General features: G+C 44.0%; 1 protein-coding gene across 1 annotated transcript; it reads left to right on the forward strand.

Annotated features, from left to right (window-relative positions):
• The first annotated feature begins 7,878 nt into the window (after positions 1-7,878).
• LOC146989237 (lipoamide acyltransferase component of branched-chain alpha-keto acid dehydrogenase complex, mitochondrial-like) lies at positions 7,879-16,886 on the forward strand. The gene is made up of 6 exons (XM_085775359.1): positions 7,879-8,473; positions 12,079-12,245; positions 12,360-12,437; positions 14,634-14,825; positions 14,916-14,987; positions 16,719-16,886. The coding sequence occupies exons 1-6, from the start codon at positions 8,089-8,091 to the stop codon at positions 16,884-16,886; spliced, it is 1,062 nt and encodes a 353-aa protein (XP_085631485.1). The 5' UTR covers positions 7,879-8,088.
• The last annotated feature ends 419 nt before the right edge of the window (positions 16,887-17,305 follow it).

The following is a 17,305-nucleotide window of genomic DNA, read 5'->3' on the forward strand; positions in this document are numbered from 1 at the left end:
AACCGGATGGAACCGGATGGAACCGGACCGCCAACACTAACACACCTTCACCTCTCCCCCTTCGCCGCCACCGCCACCGCTGCTGCCTTCATCATCATCATCTTATTCTTCTTTTCTCTCATTTCCTTGTTGCCTTTGAGCGAGTTGCGGCGGCGGCGCGATGCGGCGGGGGAGGGGCCAGCCTGTCAATCATGTCGTTTCCATGACAACCACTCATTCACTCACCCACCCACCCCCTTACTCTCTCACTCACTCACTCTCTCTCTCTCTCTCGGTTGGAGGTTTAGAGGTTTTTGTAGTTTTTGGTCCAAGTTGAACCAGGGTTCAGCTCTTCAGGTGCTGGTGGTCTGGGTCTGGATTCTCTTTGCTGGGGGGTCGGGGGGGTGTGTGTGTGTGTGTGTGTGTGTGTGTGTGTGTCATCAATAATTCATCAGTTCATTGATCAGTTTGGACTCTGTTATCCTGGACCGGACCAGTTTTGTTGTTTTTTTTCTATTTGGAAAATTAATCCTAATAATAATAATTTTAATCGGTGAAACTTTTAATTTGAAAATCACAGGAAGTGAGACTGAACCAGTGTGTGTGTGTGTGTGTGTGTGTGTGTAAGAGAGATCCAGAACCAGAGTCTGATTGGGGGGGAGGGGGGGGGCAGAACTGGGTCCTGAGACCTGAGACCCGGGTTCACCAGAGTCCAGTTCCATCAGTTCGATCCAGATCAGATGAACCCGTCTGGGATCTGGTCCAGTTTAAAGTGGTTTTCTGAGTCCAGAACCAGGACCAACCGCTCTGTGAAAGGTCCACAAAGTCTCCACTGATCATCAGGACCAGAACTTCACATGGTTCTGGTTCTGGTCCCGGTCCTGGTCCTGGTCCCGGTCCGATCTGGTCCCGACTGACTGAACTGTGTGTAAATGAACCAGTGGACCTGCTGCTGGTTCTGGTTCTGGACCCGTCTGACTGTTACTGCTCCTCCAGCTCCTGAGGGGAAGACCTGGTCCTGGTCCTGGTCCTGGTTCTGGTTCTGGTTCTGGTTCTGGTTCTGTAGCTGCTAAGTGCCCCCCCCCCCTCTCTCCCCTCTCCCCTCCCCTCCCCCCACCAGCTGCTCCCTGACCTGGTTCTGGCTCTGGTCCTGGTCCTGGTCCTGGTCCTGGTCCTGGTCCTGGTCCTGGTCCTGGTCCCGGTCCCGGTCCCGGTCCCGACGTCTTCCTCTGGGCTGCTGGGTAACGATGGTGTCGTAGTTTTTTTTTTTTTTTTTGATACTGACCTTTATTTTGTCTATTTTGTTTTGTTTTGTTTTGTTTCATGTGTTGAAATGTTTGTTGTTTGTTGTTGTTGATGCTGTCGTGGTTTTGTGTTGGGATGTGGATCCAGATCAGGACTCTTGGACCTGGTTCCTGGTTCTGGTTCTGGTTCTGGTCCGACTCATAAACTGTGAAGTGTCTGAACCCTGGTCAAACAAGAAAAAAGAAAAAAAAAGAAAAAAAAAAAACTCAATAAAGTTGAAGTGAACCAAGTCTGAGTCGTTTGTGGTGAGTTCAGGTTCCTCAGAGAACGTGGGAGAAGTCACTTTCTGGTCCTGGACCCAGTTGTTACAAAGGGTTAAAAACTGATCGGATTTTGGATCATTGATCAGATCAAATCTTGAAAATGGATCAAACCTTCATCAGTTTGTGTCGTTCAGAGCTTTTTAGTCGGATCAGGAAAACGTTGATCCAGAACATCAGGATTATTCTGATCCCAGCAGTTTGGTGGATTCAGGAACAAAATGGGATTTAAATGAAATGTTATCTGGTCAAATAAACAACATTTATAATGTAGAATATATAAACTTTTGATTATTTCACAATTAAAGAACTTTTCCCCAACTATTAGCAAATTTAATGAGATTTGAAGTTTAAATTTGAAACACATGGGGAAATGTTCCCAATGTATTTGACTGATGTACTGTATATTTGCATTTTTAAAATCTATTTAAACAGCCAGACCAGATGAGATCATTTCTGGCTGTTTAAAAAACACTGAAGAAACAAAAAACCAATCCAACAAAGTATAAATGAAACAGTAATCTCTTTCAATGAAAAAAACATTTTTTTAATTGCTTTATATATATATACGGTATATATATATAATTATATACAGAACAATACAATTCTCTTTCTCTTTCTTGTTTTTGTTTTGTAGTTTTATTGAGATTTTTGGGGATTATTCTGTTATATGTATTTTAGTGATTATGTATGTAGTTGGTATATTTGTGTTTAATTTTTGTATGTTATTTATTTGAGTCTGATGTAAAGGATTTATATCCTGTATCAGATGTTTTTCATTAAAATTAAATTAAATTTCATTAAATACATTTTTTGCCAGGGGTAATAGTTACAGGGTATCCGCGGGGTCTTAAAAAGTCAAAAATTTGAAAATCTAAATTTTAGGCCTTAAAATGTCTTAAATTTGTTGAATTATTGTGTTCAAGTCTTAAATAATTTTAGACAGGTCTTAAATGTTCTTATGCCCACCATGGGCGAGCATTTCACTCGCATTTGCCCCTAAAAAAAAAATACACGTGTGAACCGGGAAAATCACAAAAAAAGAAAGAGCACAACCTGCGATTGGTCAAAAACTACAAATCCCACAATTCTCTGGCCTCAACAATAACAGTAGTTAGTGTAAGTAAGGGAGATTGGAGCTGTCGGTGAAAAGAGGAAACAACGCCACGTCTGGTCCTGTTCTATGTTGTCCGTTCACACCGTCACCGTTTATTCGTTACGTCCGCGGTGTAAAAGGCCGTGACGCAAAGACGCGATTAGGCGCGAGACGCGATTAGGCGCGCGACGCGGTATACGCGACTTTTTTTTTTTGCGACGCAATACACGCGATTCTTTTATGGCGACGGGACCATCGCGTCTTCGTCTATTTCATCGTGTTTGGTGGGAAGCCCCTTGTGGTCAAAGCTCACTTTTCGCGCGAGCTTTGACGCGCGACCAAACGCGAGATACGCGAGATACGCGATTTGACGCTCGTTTTGACTCGTGTAAAAAAAAAAATCATTTTCACTACAACATTTTTTATTTTTATTTTTTCAAAGGAGGTTAAATCGAAAGCAACTGGACTTAGTTATTTGTCTGAAGACGTTTCACCTTCATCCAAGAGGCTTCATCAGTTCTACGCATCTGACCAGGCTGGGACTGGTCCAACTGGTCTGGAGACTCAGTATAAGTCCGGTTGCTGAGACTTTAGAGTCAAAGAGGAGCAGTGCGTCTGCGTCGCTGTGTCGGACTGTTTGGATTTAATGAAGAAGCTGCACGGTGTCCTCCCGTATTTTACCTGGGTCGCTACCGGAGCTTGATAAATGGAGAGAAAAAACAAACGCCAGGCGCACGTCGCGGTGGAACCGAGAACAGCTGAGTTTTCCTCCTCCAGCTGAACAGCTGATCTGTGATCTGTGGTGAAGACGTACAGAGACCTGCCACTGTGTCACGGTGCATTAATATAAACTTCAACCTCAGACTGTCCTGACTGTCCCTGAACACCACACAGAGACAACATGGAGCTGTGTGAGGTTGAGTTTTATTTATCATGATAATTAATACATACTTAGTAACAAGCCTGTAAGTTCAACACATCAGTATGCTACTGTGATTTAACTAGCCTAGTTAAATAAAAAGATGTAGTTTAATACCATAATATCTAGGGCTGACCAAAGGCCAATGTCTTTACTTCATGTGACAAATATTTATTACTTGTTGCTACGACTCATTTTAGCTTATTTCACCAAACTCCCATGATGCACTGAGCTCCTACATCCCATCCTTCTTCTGTAGGGCTGCTGTGTGTGGACCAGATGCTGCCGTCACCATGACAACGTCCCAACGTGCAGGAGGACACACGCGGTCAGAAACTCCAGAGGTCAGAGAGGAGGTGGGAGGTCCTCCGCTCTGATTGGCTGAGAGACCCCGACTCCTCTCCCTGGACCCAGGACCAGGACCAGTCATGTGACTCTGAGTGGAGGGGGGGTAAGAGGGTAAGAGGGGGGGTAAGAGGTGGGGGTATCTGTCGGTCACGTGACCTGGAGACTCTGACTAAAATTAACCAGCAGCTGATCTGATCTGAGGTCAAATTTCTCAGCAGCATGGACGACGACTGTTGCCGCTGCGCTGAGACAAGGTGAGAGCTGCTACACTGAGACTGTGTAATACTACAGTACTACTACACTAATACTACAATACAATACTACTACCTCACTGTTATACTGGAGTACCACAGTACTGCAATACTACAGAGCTATAGTAATACAACACTAACTACAACATGACACCAGTGTTCACCGACTACAACACTAACACTGTGGTACTGTGTGATACTACTACAACACTGTACAGCTGTACTCTGATAATACAACACTGTAATACTACAGTACTACAATAACACAGTGGTGCTATGATAATACTACTGTAATTATACTGTAGTTCTACAACACTGTTAGACTACAGTACCACAACACTGTAACACAACAGTCCATTACTGTGATACTACACAACAATAACACTGTACATTGTTATATTACTGCACTGTAATACTACAGCACTAATGAAAATACAACTAACAAGATACACTCAGAGTAAATGTACTTTTTTTTCATTCTGTGTAACTGTCAACGTGAAGATAAATGGAAAATAAATAAAATCAAATAAATAACTTGTAATTTCACCAAAATGAGGATTTTCTGTTATATTGTAAATTTCAATTTTCCTTTATTGTCATCGAGCAACGAAGCACAACAAAATATATGTGAATCTCTCCCTAATAACTTTAAAGAGTAATTTAAGATATAGATATATTCATTATGTAATAATGCAAAAAAAAAATTCACCTCATGATGTAATGATCTGCCACATTTTGTGATAAAATTCTTAAACGCAATAGGTAATAAACCTTGTTGCATTTTGTTACAAGTTGTTACATATTGCATTAGTTACAAAATAAAAGTGTTGCACTTTTTTATATAGAAAATTTAAGAATTTTGTGCAAAATGTAACAATTTATTACAAAATGCAGCAAAGTTTATTACATATTGCATTCAAGAAGTTTATTACAAAATGTGAAAATGAATTACATTATTACAAAATGCGGCCTCAGCACAGGCCTTAATTAAATAAATCATTTTTAACAGTTTTCTTCACAATTTATTTAGTAAAATAGAAATTAAATGTTTTGTGTTTGTTCCTCTGGTGATAATACGACAGGATGATCAGGAGGAGAGCGAGGCTGCAGCTCAGAGGTCAGAGGTCATCTCGCCTGTCCCCCCGTGCGGCGCTGTGACGTCGTCGTCGTCGTCGTGGTGACCATGGTGGGGGGCGTGGCGGTGTGCGGCTCCATCAGCTCGGTCAGAGCTCTGTGGGAGACCCGGATCAAGAGGAGGAGGGAGGAGCAGGACGAGGAGGAGCAGCAGAGGAGGAGGAGCGGCACCGAGCGGCGCTCCAGACTCAGCCTGGGGGTCTGGGAGGACCGGGCCCTTCTGGCTCGACTCAGACAGAAGCTGCAGACCGAGGACGGACGGCTGGTGCTCCGCATCGAGCAGGAGGAGTGGAAGGTATCAGATTATTGTCCTGGTCCAGTCTTCTTTTTTTTTTTAAGTAGGCCTATATTTTTGGGGCTTTTATTGCCTTTAATTGATAGTGCAGTCGAGAGAGAGACAGGAAATGGGGAGGCAGAGAGTGGGGGAATGACACGCAGGAAAGGGCCGTCCAACGCGGGACTCGAACCGGGGCCGCCTGCACCGAGGACTGAGCCTCAACATGGGGCGGCAGCTCCACCCAGTGAGCTAAACACCGCCCCGTATAGGGATTTTTTTAAGCAAAAAAGTCAGCGTATGCATGAAAAAGTGCAAAATCATTAACTTTGATAAAAGGACAAGGCTTATTTACCTCTTTATTTTGTCATCCCCACCTTTCAGTCATTTACCACTATTAGTATTATTATCTTGCCTGGATGAAGCATTATGAACATAGAAAAAACTGAAATGGCAGCACTCACAAAATAATCTTGAATCATTTATTAAACGCACAGCAGTGCTGACGGACGCGTTTCAGCCCTTGGCTTTCTTCAGCGTGGGGAATTATGAACATAGCACATCACAGCTTGTAAATAGCACAATGCAAAAAAAACAATTTGATTCAGAGAGAAAAGCCAATCAGTAGCCTAGCTACTGAGACCAGACAAAAACGTAACTTTTTAACTTTATGACTATCACCTCCTTGGGACAGTCCATTTAAGACTGTTTCTTGGCCTTGTGGCTCTTTTCATTATGTTTCTGAGCAGAATGTGGGCTTGACCAATTATGACCAGGGATTAATAAATAACGGCGCTACTTTTTTCAGTAACAGTTATCAAAAAAGTTACTGTTTCCCCGTTACAATGCTGTTACCGTTACTGACAATAAAATGTGCCGTTACTTGACTCAAGAAGTCCCATCAGAAAATAGTAAAACACCTGTTAAAGTTTACGTTATACATTTTTTTTTCGGTCCATCAACTAGTCTAACATATTTGAGCATTTTATGGAATAAAACTAACTCAATAGTTACTGTTATTATGTAGTAAATTCAGTTACTAACTCTTTTGGTAAGGCTGCAACTAACGATTATTTTCATTATCGATTAATCTGTTGATTATTTAAACGATTAACCGATTAGTTGTTTGGTCAATAAAATATTAAAAAATGTTGAAAAACATCAATCAGTGTTTCCCAAACCACCAGCTGACGTCCTCAAATGTCTTGTTTTGTCCACAAACCAAAGAGAGACTCAGTTTATTGTCATAAAGCGTCGGACGATGGCCGCATCCTCTCACACCAGTGTTGGGCAGTAGCGACGTTAAGTTCGTGAATCAGAGCCGTAGCTGGACAACTTTATCGCTGCACAGCGACCGCGCGCACCGTTGCACGTCGCTCCAAGAGCCGGTGCGTCCTCTCTGCAGCGGAGACACGGCCACTGAGAGGCTGAGTGACGGGACCGTTCCTGTAGGAACGCGCCTTTTAATGAATCAAACCAAACACCCTGAACAGCATGCTGAGTACGAGAGGGAGAGACGACTGCAGCAGTTAAAACGAAAGCTCCTTGTCCCAGCATGTCGCCCACTCCGTCCGTGGCCGACGTCTTTTAAAACAGTGTTTCCCAACCTTGGGGTCGGGACCCCACGTGGGGTCGCTTGAAATTCAAATGAGGTCGCCTGAAATGTCTAGTAGCCTAATTGATGAATTAAAAAAAAATCTGACCAAGAAAGGTTAGGAACCACTGTTTGAAAAGACACTTGGGTTTTTTTGGAATGTACTTGCATAGATCTTTCAGCACTCACAATGGGCCGATATAAATGAAAAACTTTATTTAACTTCTAAAAAAAATAGCTTTGATGTAGCTAAGCTACTTTTGTCATTTTATTGTAGCGTAGCTTGCTACATTTCTCTGGTGGGTAGCTTCAGTGTAGTGAAGCTTCATTTCATGCAGAGTAACTTGTAGCTTAGCTCACTACATTTTCCAAGTAGCTTGGCCAACACTGTCTCACACACATACACACCACAGAGAAGCGCGCATGCATAACAGCAGCGCGTGTTGAAAGCGAAACTTAATACGGCGCGGTGCGTTCCCCCCCGACGATCGATCTGCTCGTCCCCCCCCCCCCCCGTCGACAGGTCAGACACCACCTTAACTAACAAATTTTCTGGGGGAAACACTGCTATGACTATATATACATTCCTAGAAATGTTTAAATGTTTTGGGAGAAATTGTACCACTTTTTTTCCAGAAATTTCTCTACAATATTTCCAAAAATTCACACCATTGGCCCTAATTAGAATGTACATCAACTAAAAAAGTAACATTCTTCAGTCTCAGAACAAATATTTATGTATTTCTCATGTTTGCTTCAAAATTTTGTCCAATGGGGGTCCATCGTCTAATTTGTGCTTGATTATGGGTCCTTGATTTGAAAAAGTTTGAGAACCACTGTCCACTGATTTCTCACCGACTTCGTTGAAAACAAATGCACATGGAGGAGAGGAGGGTTAGAAACACAGAGGAAGAGACACCTAACACTTATGATCATTTATTATCCGATGTTACAAATTCAGGTTGAAGTTCTCCTAGAAAAAGCATTCAGACAAAAAAAAAACATGTCCAGATGTCCATTTCCAGCCTCGGCAGCTAAAGGGTTAACTGTGTTTTTACCGGCGTGTGCTCAGATCAAGCTCAGCGAGGTGGTGGGGACGGGACGGGACGGACGCATCCTGAAGGAGGACATCCTGAACTTCCTGGCCCGGCAGACCGGCGCCATCTTACCTCCCACTCCGTTCCAGGAGATCCACACTCCGGGTCCGGGTGCGATTCCCGCTGCCGCCGCCGGCGCTCCGGCCGCCATCAAGCCCCCGCCCGCCATCCCCAGACCCGTGTTCACCGGGAAGGACGTGACCGAGCCCCTCAAAGGTCAGAGATCATCTCAGCAGTCAGCAACGGGAAACTGTGACGTCAGTGCAGACTTTAGAGACTCTGAGATTATTGATGAGCTGATCAATCGATCACTTTGTTAGTTCTGGTGATTTAAAGGTATAGTACGTAGGAATTCCCCCCATCTAGCGGTGCGGTTGCATATCTGAACGTATCCTTGATGTTGCATTCAGGTGAAATGGGGCAGACGTCAGACAGACAACAGACGCTGCATGTAACAGGATAAACAAGCGTCTATGTAAACAAGTGGTCCGCCAGCACGAGGCAGAACAATACAGGCCTGACAATATGTTGTCATGGTGATGTGGTATTGTTTTACCGTCTTTCTCTCGTGGAGTAAAATGACATCCGGTTGGTTTGCCGACGGCCGTCTGCCTGACTGCACCTGAATGCAACACCAGTGCCTCCGTCCTTCCTCACACTACACAGTGGTGACAGTTTTAACAGGCCGAGCCCACAGCTCCGCTCAGTTTCCGTGGTTACCTACGCTCACGCTGTCACTCAACGTAAAAAATGGCGCTGCAACATGGCCGCCTCGGTTCGGTGCGTCGCCCACTTATGTATTTGTAACGACTTGTAACAACTCATTCTAAGGTACCAGAAAGCTTTCATTTGTATGCGGGTGTGATTCACCTTCAGTGAAATACGGATTTATGAAAGACAGATTTGATTTTTACTAATAAAAGGCCAAATAAGTTACATACTGGGGCTTTAAAGGGCGTAGGTTTAACCCAGACCCAGATGGTGGTATAAGAATTGCAGAAAAACCTGAACCTTTAGCCTTCAGTAGACTGTGAATACTGTTTTCCTTCTTTATGACCTTTGAGGTGCATCTAGGTGACCACAATTTTACTGATTTAAATTCATACGGGAAGCAAGTTGTTGCTAAAACTGGGAACTTTTAGTTAGGGCCACGGGGCAAACACATCGAGGCACTGTCCTCTGGCTTCTGCAAGACACAAGTCTCGTCTATTGGTGTGTTAATCCACGTTTCGATAGGTATTATAGTTTTTGATCAGTCACTGTTTAATGACCATGACCGTATTTGGAGAAGTGTTGAGATTATAATGGGTGTGTATTGGGCGGAATGTTCGTGTCAGAGTGGGAGAAGTTGCCAGAAATTGTCTGAATTTTTCTCTTTCCACGCTGCTCACGGGCACAATTTACACTCTACACACATAATCTTTTCCACAGTTGTAGACAAACTTGTCCTCTCTCTAACAATGTGTTCATCAAAGCAGAGAGACTTACAGAATTTAAACTGTGAGCCTCTCATTGCGGCCAGGTCTCTTCCTGCCGCCCATTGACTCTAATACAAAGATTTTCTGAGAGAAGCAGAAGGGTATGGAGCTATTATTGTTGCAATATTATTTGCAAATGCGTATCTCAATCTGTGTGTGCGTATTCAGATCTGTGTGTGCGTATTCAGATCTCTGTGTGTGTAATATGATCTGTGTGTGTGTATTCAGATCTGTGTGTGCGTATTCAGATCTGTGTGTGTGTATTCAGACCTCTATGATTCAGACCTGTGTGTGTGTAAAAAAAATCTGTGTCTGTATTCAGATTTGCAAGTGAAGACAAATCTGCAAGTGCATGCAAAGATCTGTGAATGTGAACACAGATCTGTAAGTGTACATAGATCTGTAAATGTGTAACCGATCTGTAAATGCGTACTTAGATCTGTAAATGTCTGTCATCACTTACAACTCAGGCAGGAGCTCTCCATTGGCTGTGTTTTTACACGTGAATTTTGCAACACTTCTGCCGCGGCAGATCTGTGATCTGAAAATGTGTAGAAATGAGATTTGTCTGTGACCTCAGTGTTCCTTTGCCCTGAGCTCAGGCTCACAGGCTCACGCTGCCTGGCTGCAGTAGCAGTACCGACCCGGTCCGTGTACGAAGTATAATTCAGTTACGTTGTTCACTTTGTACCATGAGAAATGTCGTTTTTACCGGTATTTCCTGTTTGATTGACGTGAGACGTACAACGCAATTCAGCGCACCGAAGTGCCCGCTTGTTCCTTTCTCCAACTTGTACAATGAAAATTGAAAAAGGAAGTCGAGAGCCGGAACCAGCCTTCAAAGTAAAAGCTCCGCGTTTTGATGGCTACAGCAACGGACAATTTAAAAGAAAGAAGAAGAAAAACTCCGAAACGAATTAAATACTTAATTCACAACAAATCGCCTCCTAAACGATTACCATTTACCCCAGTAAAAACGACATTTCTCATGGTACAAAGTGAACGACGTAATTGAATTATACTTAGTACACGGACCGCGGTACTGCTACTGCAGCCAGGCAGCATGAGCCTGTGAGCCTGAGCTCAGGGCAAAGGAACACTGAAGTCACAGACAAATCTCATTTCTACACATTTGCAGATCACAGATCTGCCGCGGCAGAAGTGTTGCAAAATTCACGTGTAAAAACACAGCCAATGGAGAGCTCCTGCCTGAGTTGTAAGTGATGACAGACATTTACAGATCTATGTACGCATTTACAGATCGGTTTACACATTTACAGATCTATGTACACTTACAGATTTGTCTTCACTTGCAAATCTGAATACAGACACAGATTTTTTTTACACACACACAGGTCTGAATACACACACACAGATCTGAATACGCACACACAGATCTGAATACACACACACAGATCATATTACACACACACAGATCTGAATACGCACACACAGATTGAGATACGCATTTGCAAATAATATTGCAACAATAATAGCTCCATAGAAGGGACCCCTGTTTATAACTCACAAGTGTTTCCAAAATATTTACTGTAGAAACACCAAAGTCATATCAAAGTGTTCAGGAAGTCTTTACGACGATCACGGTCTGCTTCTTCTTCTGATAGTAGCTACCGTTTTCTCAAAATAAGCCCAAATGTGAGACCAGCGCAGAGGCAGAAAATCACCCTCTTTTCTCCACGTTTCTGTCTGCCTCAGCCTGGGGGGCCTCTATCGTCATTGGCAACCACCTCAAGTTGCCGTGGTAACCTCTGAGCCTCAGGCCAGAGCCAATCAGAGACCAGTTCTGCTCTGAGCACTGTCTACCACACATTTATGATGCGTTCCAGGCAGGCTTTTGAACCCGTAAGTCACCAGTTACGAGTTACAACTGGGAACTGGGAGTACATCGATCTAGTACGAGTTCACAGGTGGGAAGTTACGAGTTTGACTGTACGTTCCAACGGGTAACCATAGGAACAGGTCGGAAAAACACGAGTTACGGGTTGCCTGGAACGCACCATTAGATCAAGGCTCTGCCAAACACACCAACACACACAACACACTCTCCTCTCTTATCGCCACTACCTCAGTTTCTGTTCAGTTGAAGCTTTTTTCTTTGTTTTTCTGCACTGTTTGATGGGCCGGTGTCAAAAGTGACCAATTTTAAAATGAAAACGATGAATAAACATTAGCTACTTGTTTTTCAATCTACATTAATTTGTATTAGTTTAAAACCACAGCCGCTGAAAAACGTCTGGCCCAGATAAAGTTCTTGGTTTGAAAATCTGTCCCAACTGAATTGGTAGTTGAATATCCCTTTAACACCAGATTGTTATTGACCAGGTTTCCACAAAGCGATGGTGAAGACGATGACGGCCGCTCTGATGATCCCTCACTTCGGCTACTGTGACGAGGTCGACCTGAGCCGCCTGGTGGCACTGCGGGCGGAGCTCCGGCCCCTCGCCGAGGGCCGGGGGGTCAAACTCAGCTTCATGCCCTTCTTCATCAAGGTACGGGGCTGAGAGGTGGGGCGAGGGGGCGGGGCTTGGCGGGGGGCGACCTTGATGCTGATTGGTCACGTGATGTTTGATGCTGACGTTGATGCTGTGCTCTCATTGGCTCAGGCTGCCTCTCTGGGACTCCTGCACTTCCCCATCCTGAACTCCTCATTGGACCAGAGCTGTCAGAACATCACCTACAAGGTACGACCCGGTCCAGACTGGACACTTTCTACATTGTAGATTCAAACTTTTTCTTTAAGACCCAGTTGTTTCAATCCGTTGTTTTGCCATCCAGGATCACGTAATCCATCTTTACCTTTACCCCAGTTGTTCAGAGCAGATACAAGCTTCTCTAGATGACCAAATCCAGATAATGAGTGTTTTAAATGTGTAAACAACAGGTAGAACAGCAGCATGGAGACACTCAGAGTGGATTTATTTGAAAATGGGATGTTTGTGTTGTTTTCTCTGCTGTTTGTTGTTTCTTCAATGTCGTTTAAACAGCCAGACCTCATCTGACAACTAGTGTTGTCACGATACCAACATTTTGGTACCGATACCGGTACCAACATGTTTTTCAATACTTTTCGATACTTTTTGGTACTTTTCCAAATAAAAAGAGAACACAGAAAATATCATTATTGGCTTTATTTTAATAGAAAATCTTAGAACTATAATATATGTATCAGTAAATAATCAGTAAATCAATAAACAATCACTGCTGCTGCAGGATTAAAATTTAAATTTCCATCGATATTAATTTGAACTCTTCCTAAATTAAAACATTAGTGGTCTGTTTAAAAATGAATATCAACTTGTTTTCTTTGTATTATTTGAGGTCTGAAAACACTGCATCTTTTTTTGTTATTTTGACCAGTTGTAATTTTTGGGAGAAATTGTTATCAGTAGTTTATAGAATGAAACACAAACTATCATTTTACTCAAACACACACACCTATTGTTTCCCATACATTGACCAGTGTGTGGTGCAGTGTCACAGAATCAAGACCAAGACACAAATTGATTCTGCTTTTTTTTTCTATCAACGCAATATCGTTCCGTTAATTCATCTCCGCGTTTTCATTTCTTTATTTATTGAATTGGGACAGTGCACATTCATCAACACTGACGCATTAAGCATCAGTGTAAATGTGCCGGATTTAGCACAACTGCTAAATTTCAGCCGCAGTCCCAAGGCAGGGCGTAGCGCTCTTTCGCTGTGTTCACACACAACACACACACACACAGAGAGAGAGAGAAGCGAGCATGCATGCCCGTGGTGCGCGGTAAAAATGAAACTTACCAACCAGCAGTGTTTCCTATTAATTAACGAGTCTGTGGCGGCCCTTCTCTCACGTGCGCGCTGGTGCACACACACAAACACGGTCAAAGTTTCCTGATCCGACTAAAAAGTTCTGATCAACACAAACTGAGGGTTTGATCCAGATTAAAACCAAGACTGGATCACATGATCTGGTTTTAGTTTTTGCAATAACCCGTTTTCAAGGTTTTATCCGATCAAACTGGGCACTTTTCGTTAGGGCCACGGGGCAAAGACAGCGAGGCTCTGTCCTCTGACTTCTGCAAGACACAACTCTTGTTTATTGGTGTATTAATTCACGTTTTTCGATAGGTATTATAGTTTTTGATCAATCACTGTTTAATGACCATGATCATATTTGGAGAAGTGTTGAGATTATAATGGGTGTGTATTGCGCAGAATGTTCAGGCTAGCGTGGGTGACATCATTTTTCTCTTTCCACGCTGCTTACAACCACAAATGACACTCTACACACATGATTTTTTCCACATTTGTAGACAAACGTGTCCTCTCTCTAACAATGTGTTCATCGAAGCAGAGAGACTTACAAAATTTAAACTGTGAGCCTCTCATTGCGGCCAGGTCTCTTCCTGCTGCCCATTGACTCTAATACAAAGAGAAGCAGGAGGGACCCCTGTTTATAACTTGCAAGTGTTTCCAAAATATTTACTGTAGAAACACCAAAATCATACCAAAGTGTTCAGGAAGTCCTTACGACGACCACGGTCTGCTTCTTTTTCTGATAGGAGCTACCATTTGGTCAGAATAAGCCCAAATGTGAGACCAGCGCAGAGGCAGAAAATAACCCTTTTTCTCTACATTTCGTATGTTTGTGTCACTGAAAACATCTGGCCCAGATAAAAAAGTTCTTGGTTTGAAAGTCTGTCCCAACTGAATTTGTAGCTGAATATCCCTTTAACAGCAGATCAGACCTGTTATGTGTCAGATAATCATTAATCAGTTGTCATTGATCAGGTTTCCCAGAATCCGATCAGATCACTGGGTCTGGATCAGTCTGACCCGGTTACTTCACATCATTTATATCTAATCACCTTGGTGTGTCTCTTTGCCCTCAGGCGTCCCACAACATCGGGCTGGCGATGGACACGAGTCAGGGTCTGCTGGTGCCCAACGTGAAGAACGTGCAGCTGCTCAGCGTGTTCGACATCGCCCAGGAGCTGAACCGGCTGCAGACGCTCGGCGCCGTGGGGCAGCTGGGAACGTCGGAGCTGACGGGGGGAACGTTCACCCTGTCCAACATCGGATCAGTGAGTCCAGACGCCGCCGCTCTGAGGACGGAGACGGACTCTAGACCCGCTCTAACCACAACCTGTTTCCTCTGTGTGTGTGTGTTGTAGATCGGAGGGACGTACGCCAAACCAGTCATCCTCCCTCCTGAGGTCGCCATCGGAGCGCTGGGGAAAATGCAGGTGAGTTCCAGACTTTCCAACGACCTATGAACACACCGCAGACATCAAACATCAAAGTACTTAGATAAGCCCCTCCTGCAGGGTAAGAAATTAAGAAAAATGAGGCCATTTTCAAAATGTGTGGGGGCCATTAAAAAAAAGGTAATTAGAGCTAGTGAATTAAAACATAATACTGTTGAAATGAACGAGTTTCGGGGCAGATAATGTTATTTAGAGGCTTCATCTCGGTGCTCCCATCACTCCCACTATGTGGATATACACAGCTCTGAATGGATCTAAATATCGTCTAAAGGATCCTAATGACACCAAAGTTATATGTGTTAGTAAACGACCAGATTTTATGTCAGAAATAAGGTCCAGTTTGGGGCGGTGCGTGGCGCAGTGGGTAGAGCGGCCGCCCCATGTAGAGGCTACAGTCCTCACCGCAGGCGGCCCCGGTTCGAATCCCGCGTCGGGCAGCCCTTTCATTGTCATTCCCCGTCTCTCTGCCTCCCCCTTTCCTGTCTATCTCTACTGTGTGCTATCAATAAAAAGGCAAAAAGCCCCCCCCAAAAAAACTTAAAATTAAAAAAAGAAAGAAATATGGTCCAGGTTGTAAAAAACTGCACTTTTCCTTTAAACTTATGGGCTATAATAACATCGGACGTTGTTTATTGATCAACTGAGCGCCGGGTTAAGACACGTTAGATCAGGGGTGCCCAAATTCTTCTCAGTGAAGGGCCAAAAATGAACCGGGGTGGAGGGTCACGGGCCAAAATTAAACATTCAAATTAAATATGCCTATAACATATAGTAGGTTAATTGTGCAAAATAAACACTCATGCAAAGTGTTTTTTAAATAACACTATTGATTATTGTGTTTCACTGGTAAACAGGGCTCCAGACATTTTGCCCCTAGAATTTGGGACAGTACAAGTAAATTTTTCATCTACTTGTGCCGTATGTGCAACCAGTGAAGTTGCCTGTCTTTTGTTTTGTAACGCTGGTGAAACATGAAAGGAGAGACTCAAAAAATCTGATGTTTGTAATTACAGGTGGCAGGTCAATGTGTGTGAGTATTGTGAATACTTGCCCTGCAAATCAATTTACAAGTGTGCGCCCCTAAATTGCCTACTTGCTCTCCTAAAATTTTAAGTTAGGGGCCACTGTGCTCCTAGTGAAAAATGTTAGTCTGGAGCCCTGCTGTTAAAACAAGCAAAGTTACTGGTACTGGTAGGTCTGGTTGAGAAGGGCATCGTCTGCTACTTGTGTCGTCCCCAGAAAAGCAGAGTAGCATGTGAATTTGTTGCCGTTGCCCAGTCAGCTAATGTCCATTCTCCCTGCTCCTCTCACCCACACACAGCCTTTTTTTTCATTGAATGACTTTTCAATTATTGAAAATAATTGCTCATCCTTAAATCAAAAAATACTAAAAGGCTGAGGAGTTGTGATGTTGTTGAGAAATAAATATTCAAAAGTCAGAATTTTGACTATTTTCTTTATAGACAAAATAACTTTAATTACCACACACACACAAAAAGTACCGAAAACCGGAACCGTTGTTGAGTATCGGTACTGTATCGGTTCAAATGTGAAAAGTCCCATCCCCAGTCGCAGTAGCGTCAGGACCCTTAACGTACGTAGCGGGGAAAAAAATGAGTTTTGGGGCGTTCTTGACTAAACTTGGGGCCAAACGCTAATTCCAACGCTGTGTGTGTGTGTGTGTGTGTGTGTGTATGTGCGTGCTCTCAGGTGCTGCCCCGGTTCGGCGCCGGCGGTCAGGTGGTCCCGGCTCACATCATGGCGGTCAGCTGGTCGGCGGATCACCGCATCATCGACGGCGCCACCATGTGCCGCTTCTCCAACCTGTGGCGGGAATACCTGGAGAACCCGGCCAGCATGGTGCTGGACCTCAAGTGACCGGACCCGACCGGACGGAACCGGATGGAACCGGATGGAACCGGACCGCCAACACTAACACACCTTCACCTCTCCCCCTTCGCCGCCACCGCCACCGCCGCCGCTGCTGCTGCCTTCATCATCATCATCTTCTCTTTCTTCTTTTCTCTCATTTCCTTGTTGCCTTTGAGCGAGTTGCGGCGGCGGCGCGATGCGGCGGGGGAGGGGCCAGCCTGTCAATCATGTCGTTTCCATGACAACCACTCATTCACTCACCCACCCACCCCCTTACTCTCTCACTCTCTCTCTCTCTCTCTCTCGGTTGGAGGTTTAGAGGTTTTTGTAGTTTTTTGGTCCAAGTTGAACCAGGGTTCAGCTCTTCAGGTGCTGGTGGTCTGGGTCTGGATTCTCTTTGCTGGGGGGTCGGGGGTGTGTGTGTG

This window comes from Trachurus japonicus, chromosome 4 (assembly GCF_045865225.1).
Source record: "Trachurus japonicus isolate A0001 chromosome 4, Traja_1.0".
Classification (NCBI taxonomy): domain Eukaryota; kingdom Metazoa; phylum Chordata; class Actinopteri; order Carangiformes; family Carangidae; genus Trachurus; species Trachurus japonicus.

Coding starts and splice junctions, on each gene's coding strand:
- LOC146989237 (XM_085775359.1), top strand. CDS start 8,089: ATGATCATTTATTATCCGATGTTACAAATTCAGGTTGAAGTTCTCCTA. Junction 14,826..14,915: donor CCCTGTCCAACATCGGATCA/GTGAGTCCAGAC, acceptor TGTGTGTTGTAG/ATCGGAGGGACGTACGCCAA. Junction 14,988..16,718: donor GAGCGCTGGGGAAAATGCAG/GTGAGTTCCAGA, acceptor GCGTGCTCTCAG/GTGCTGCCCCGGTTCGGCGC.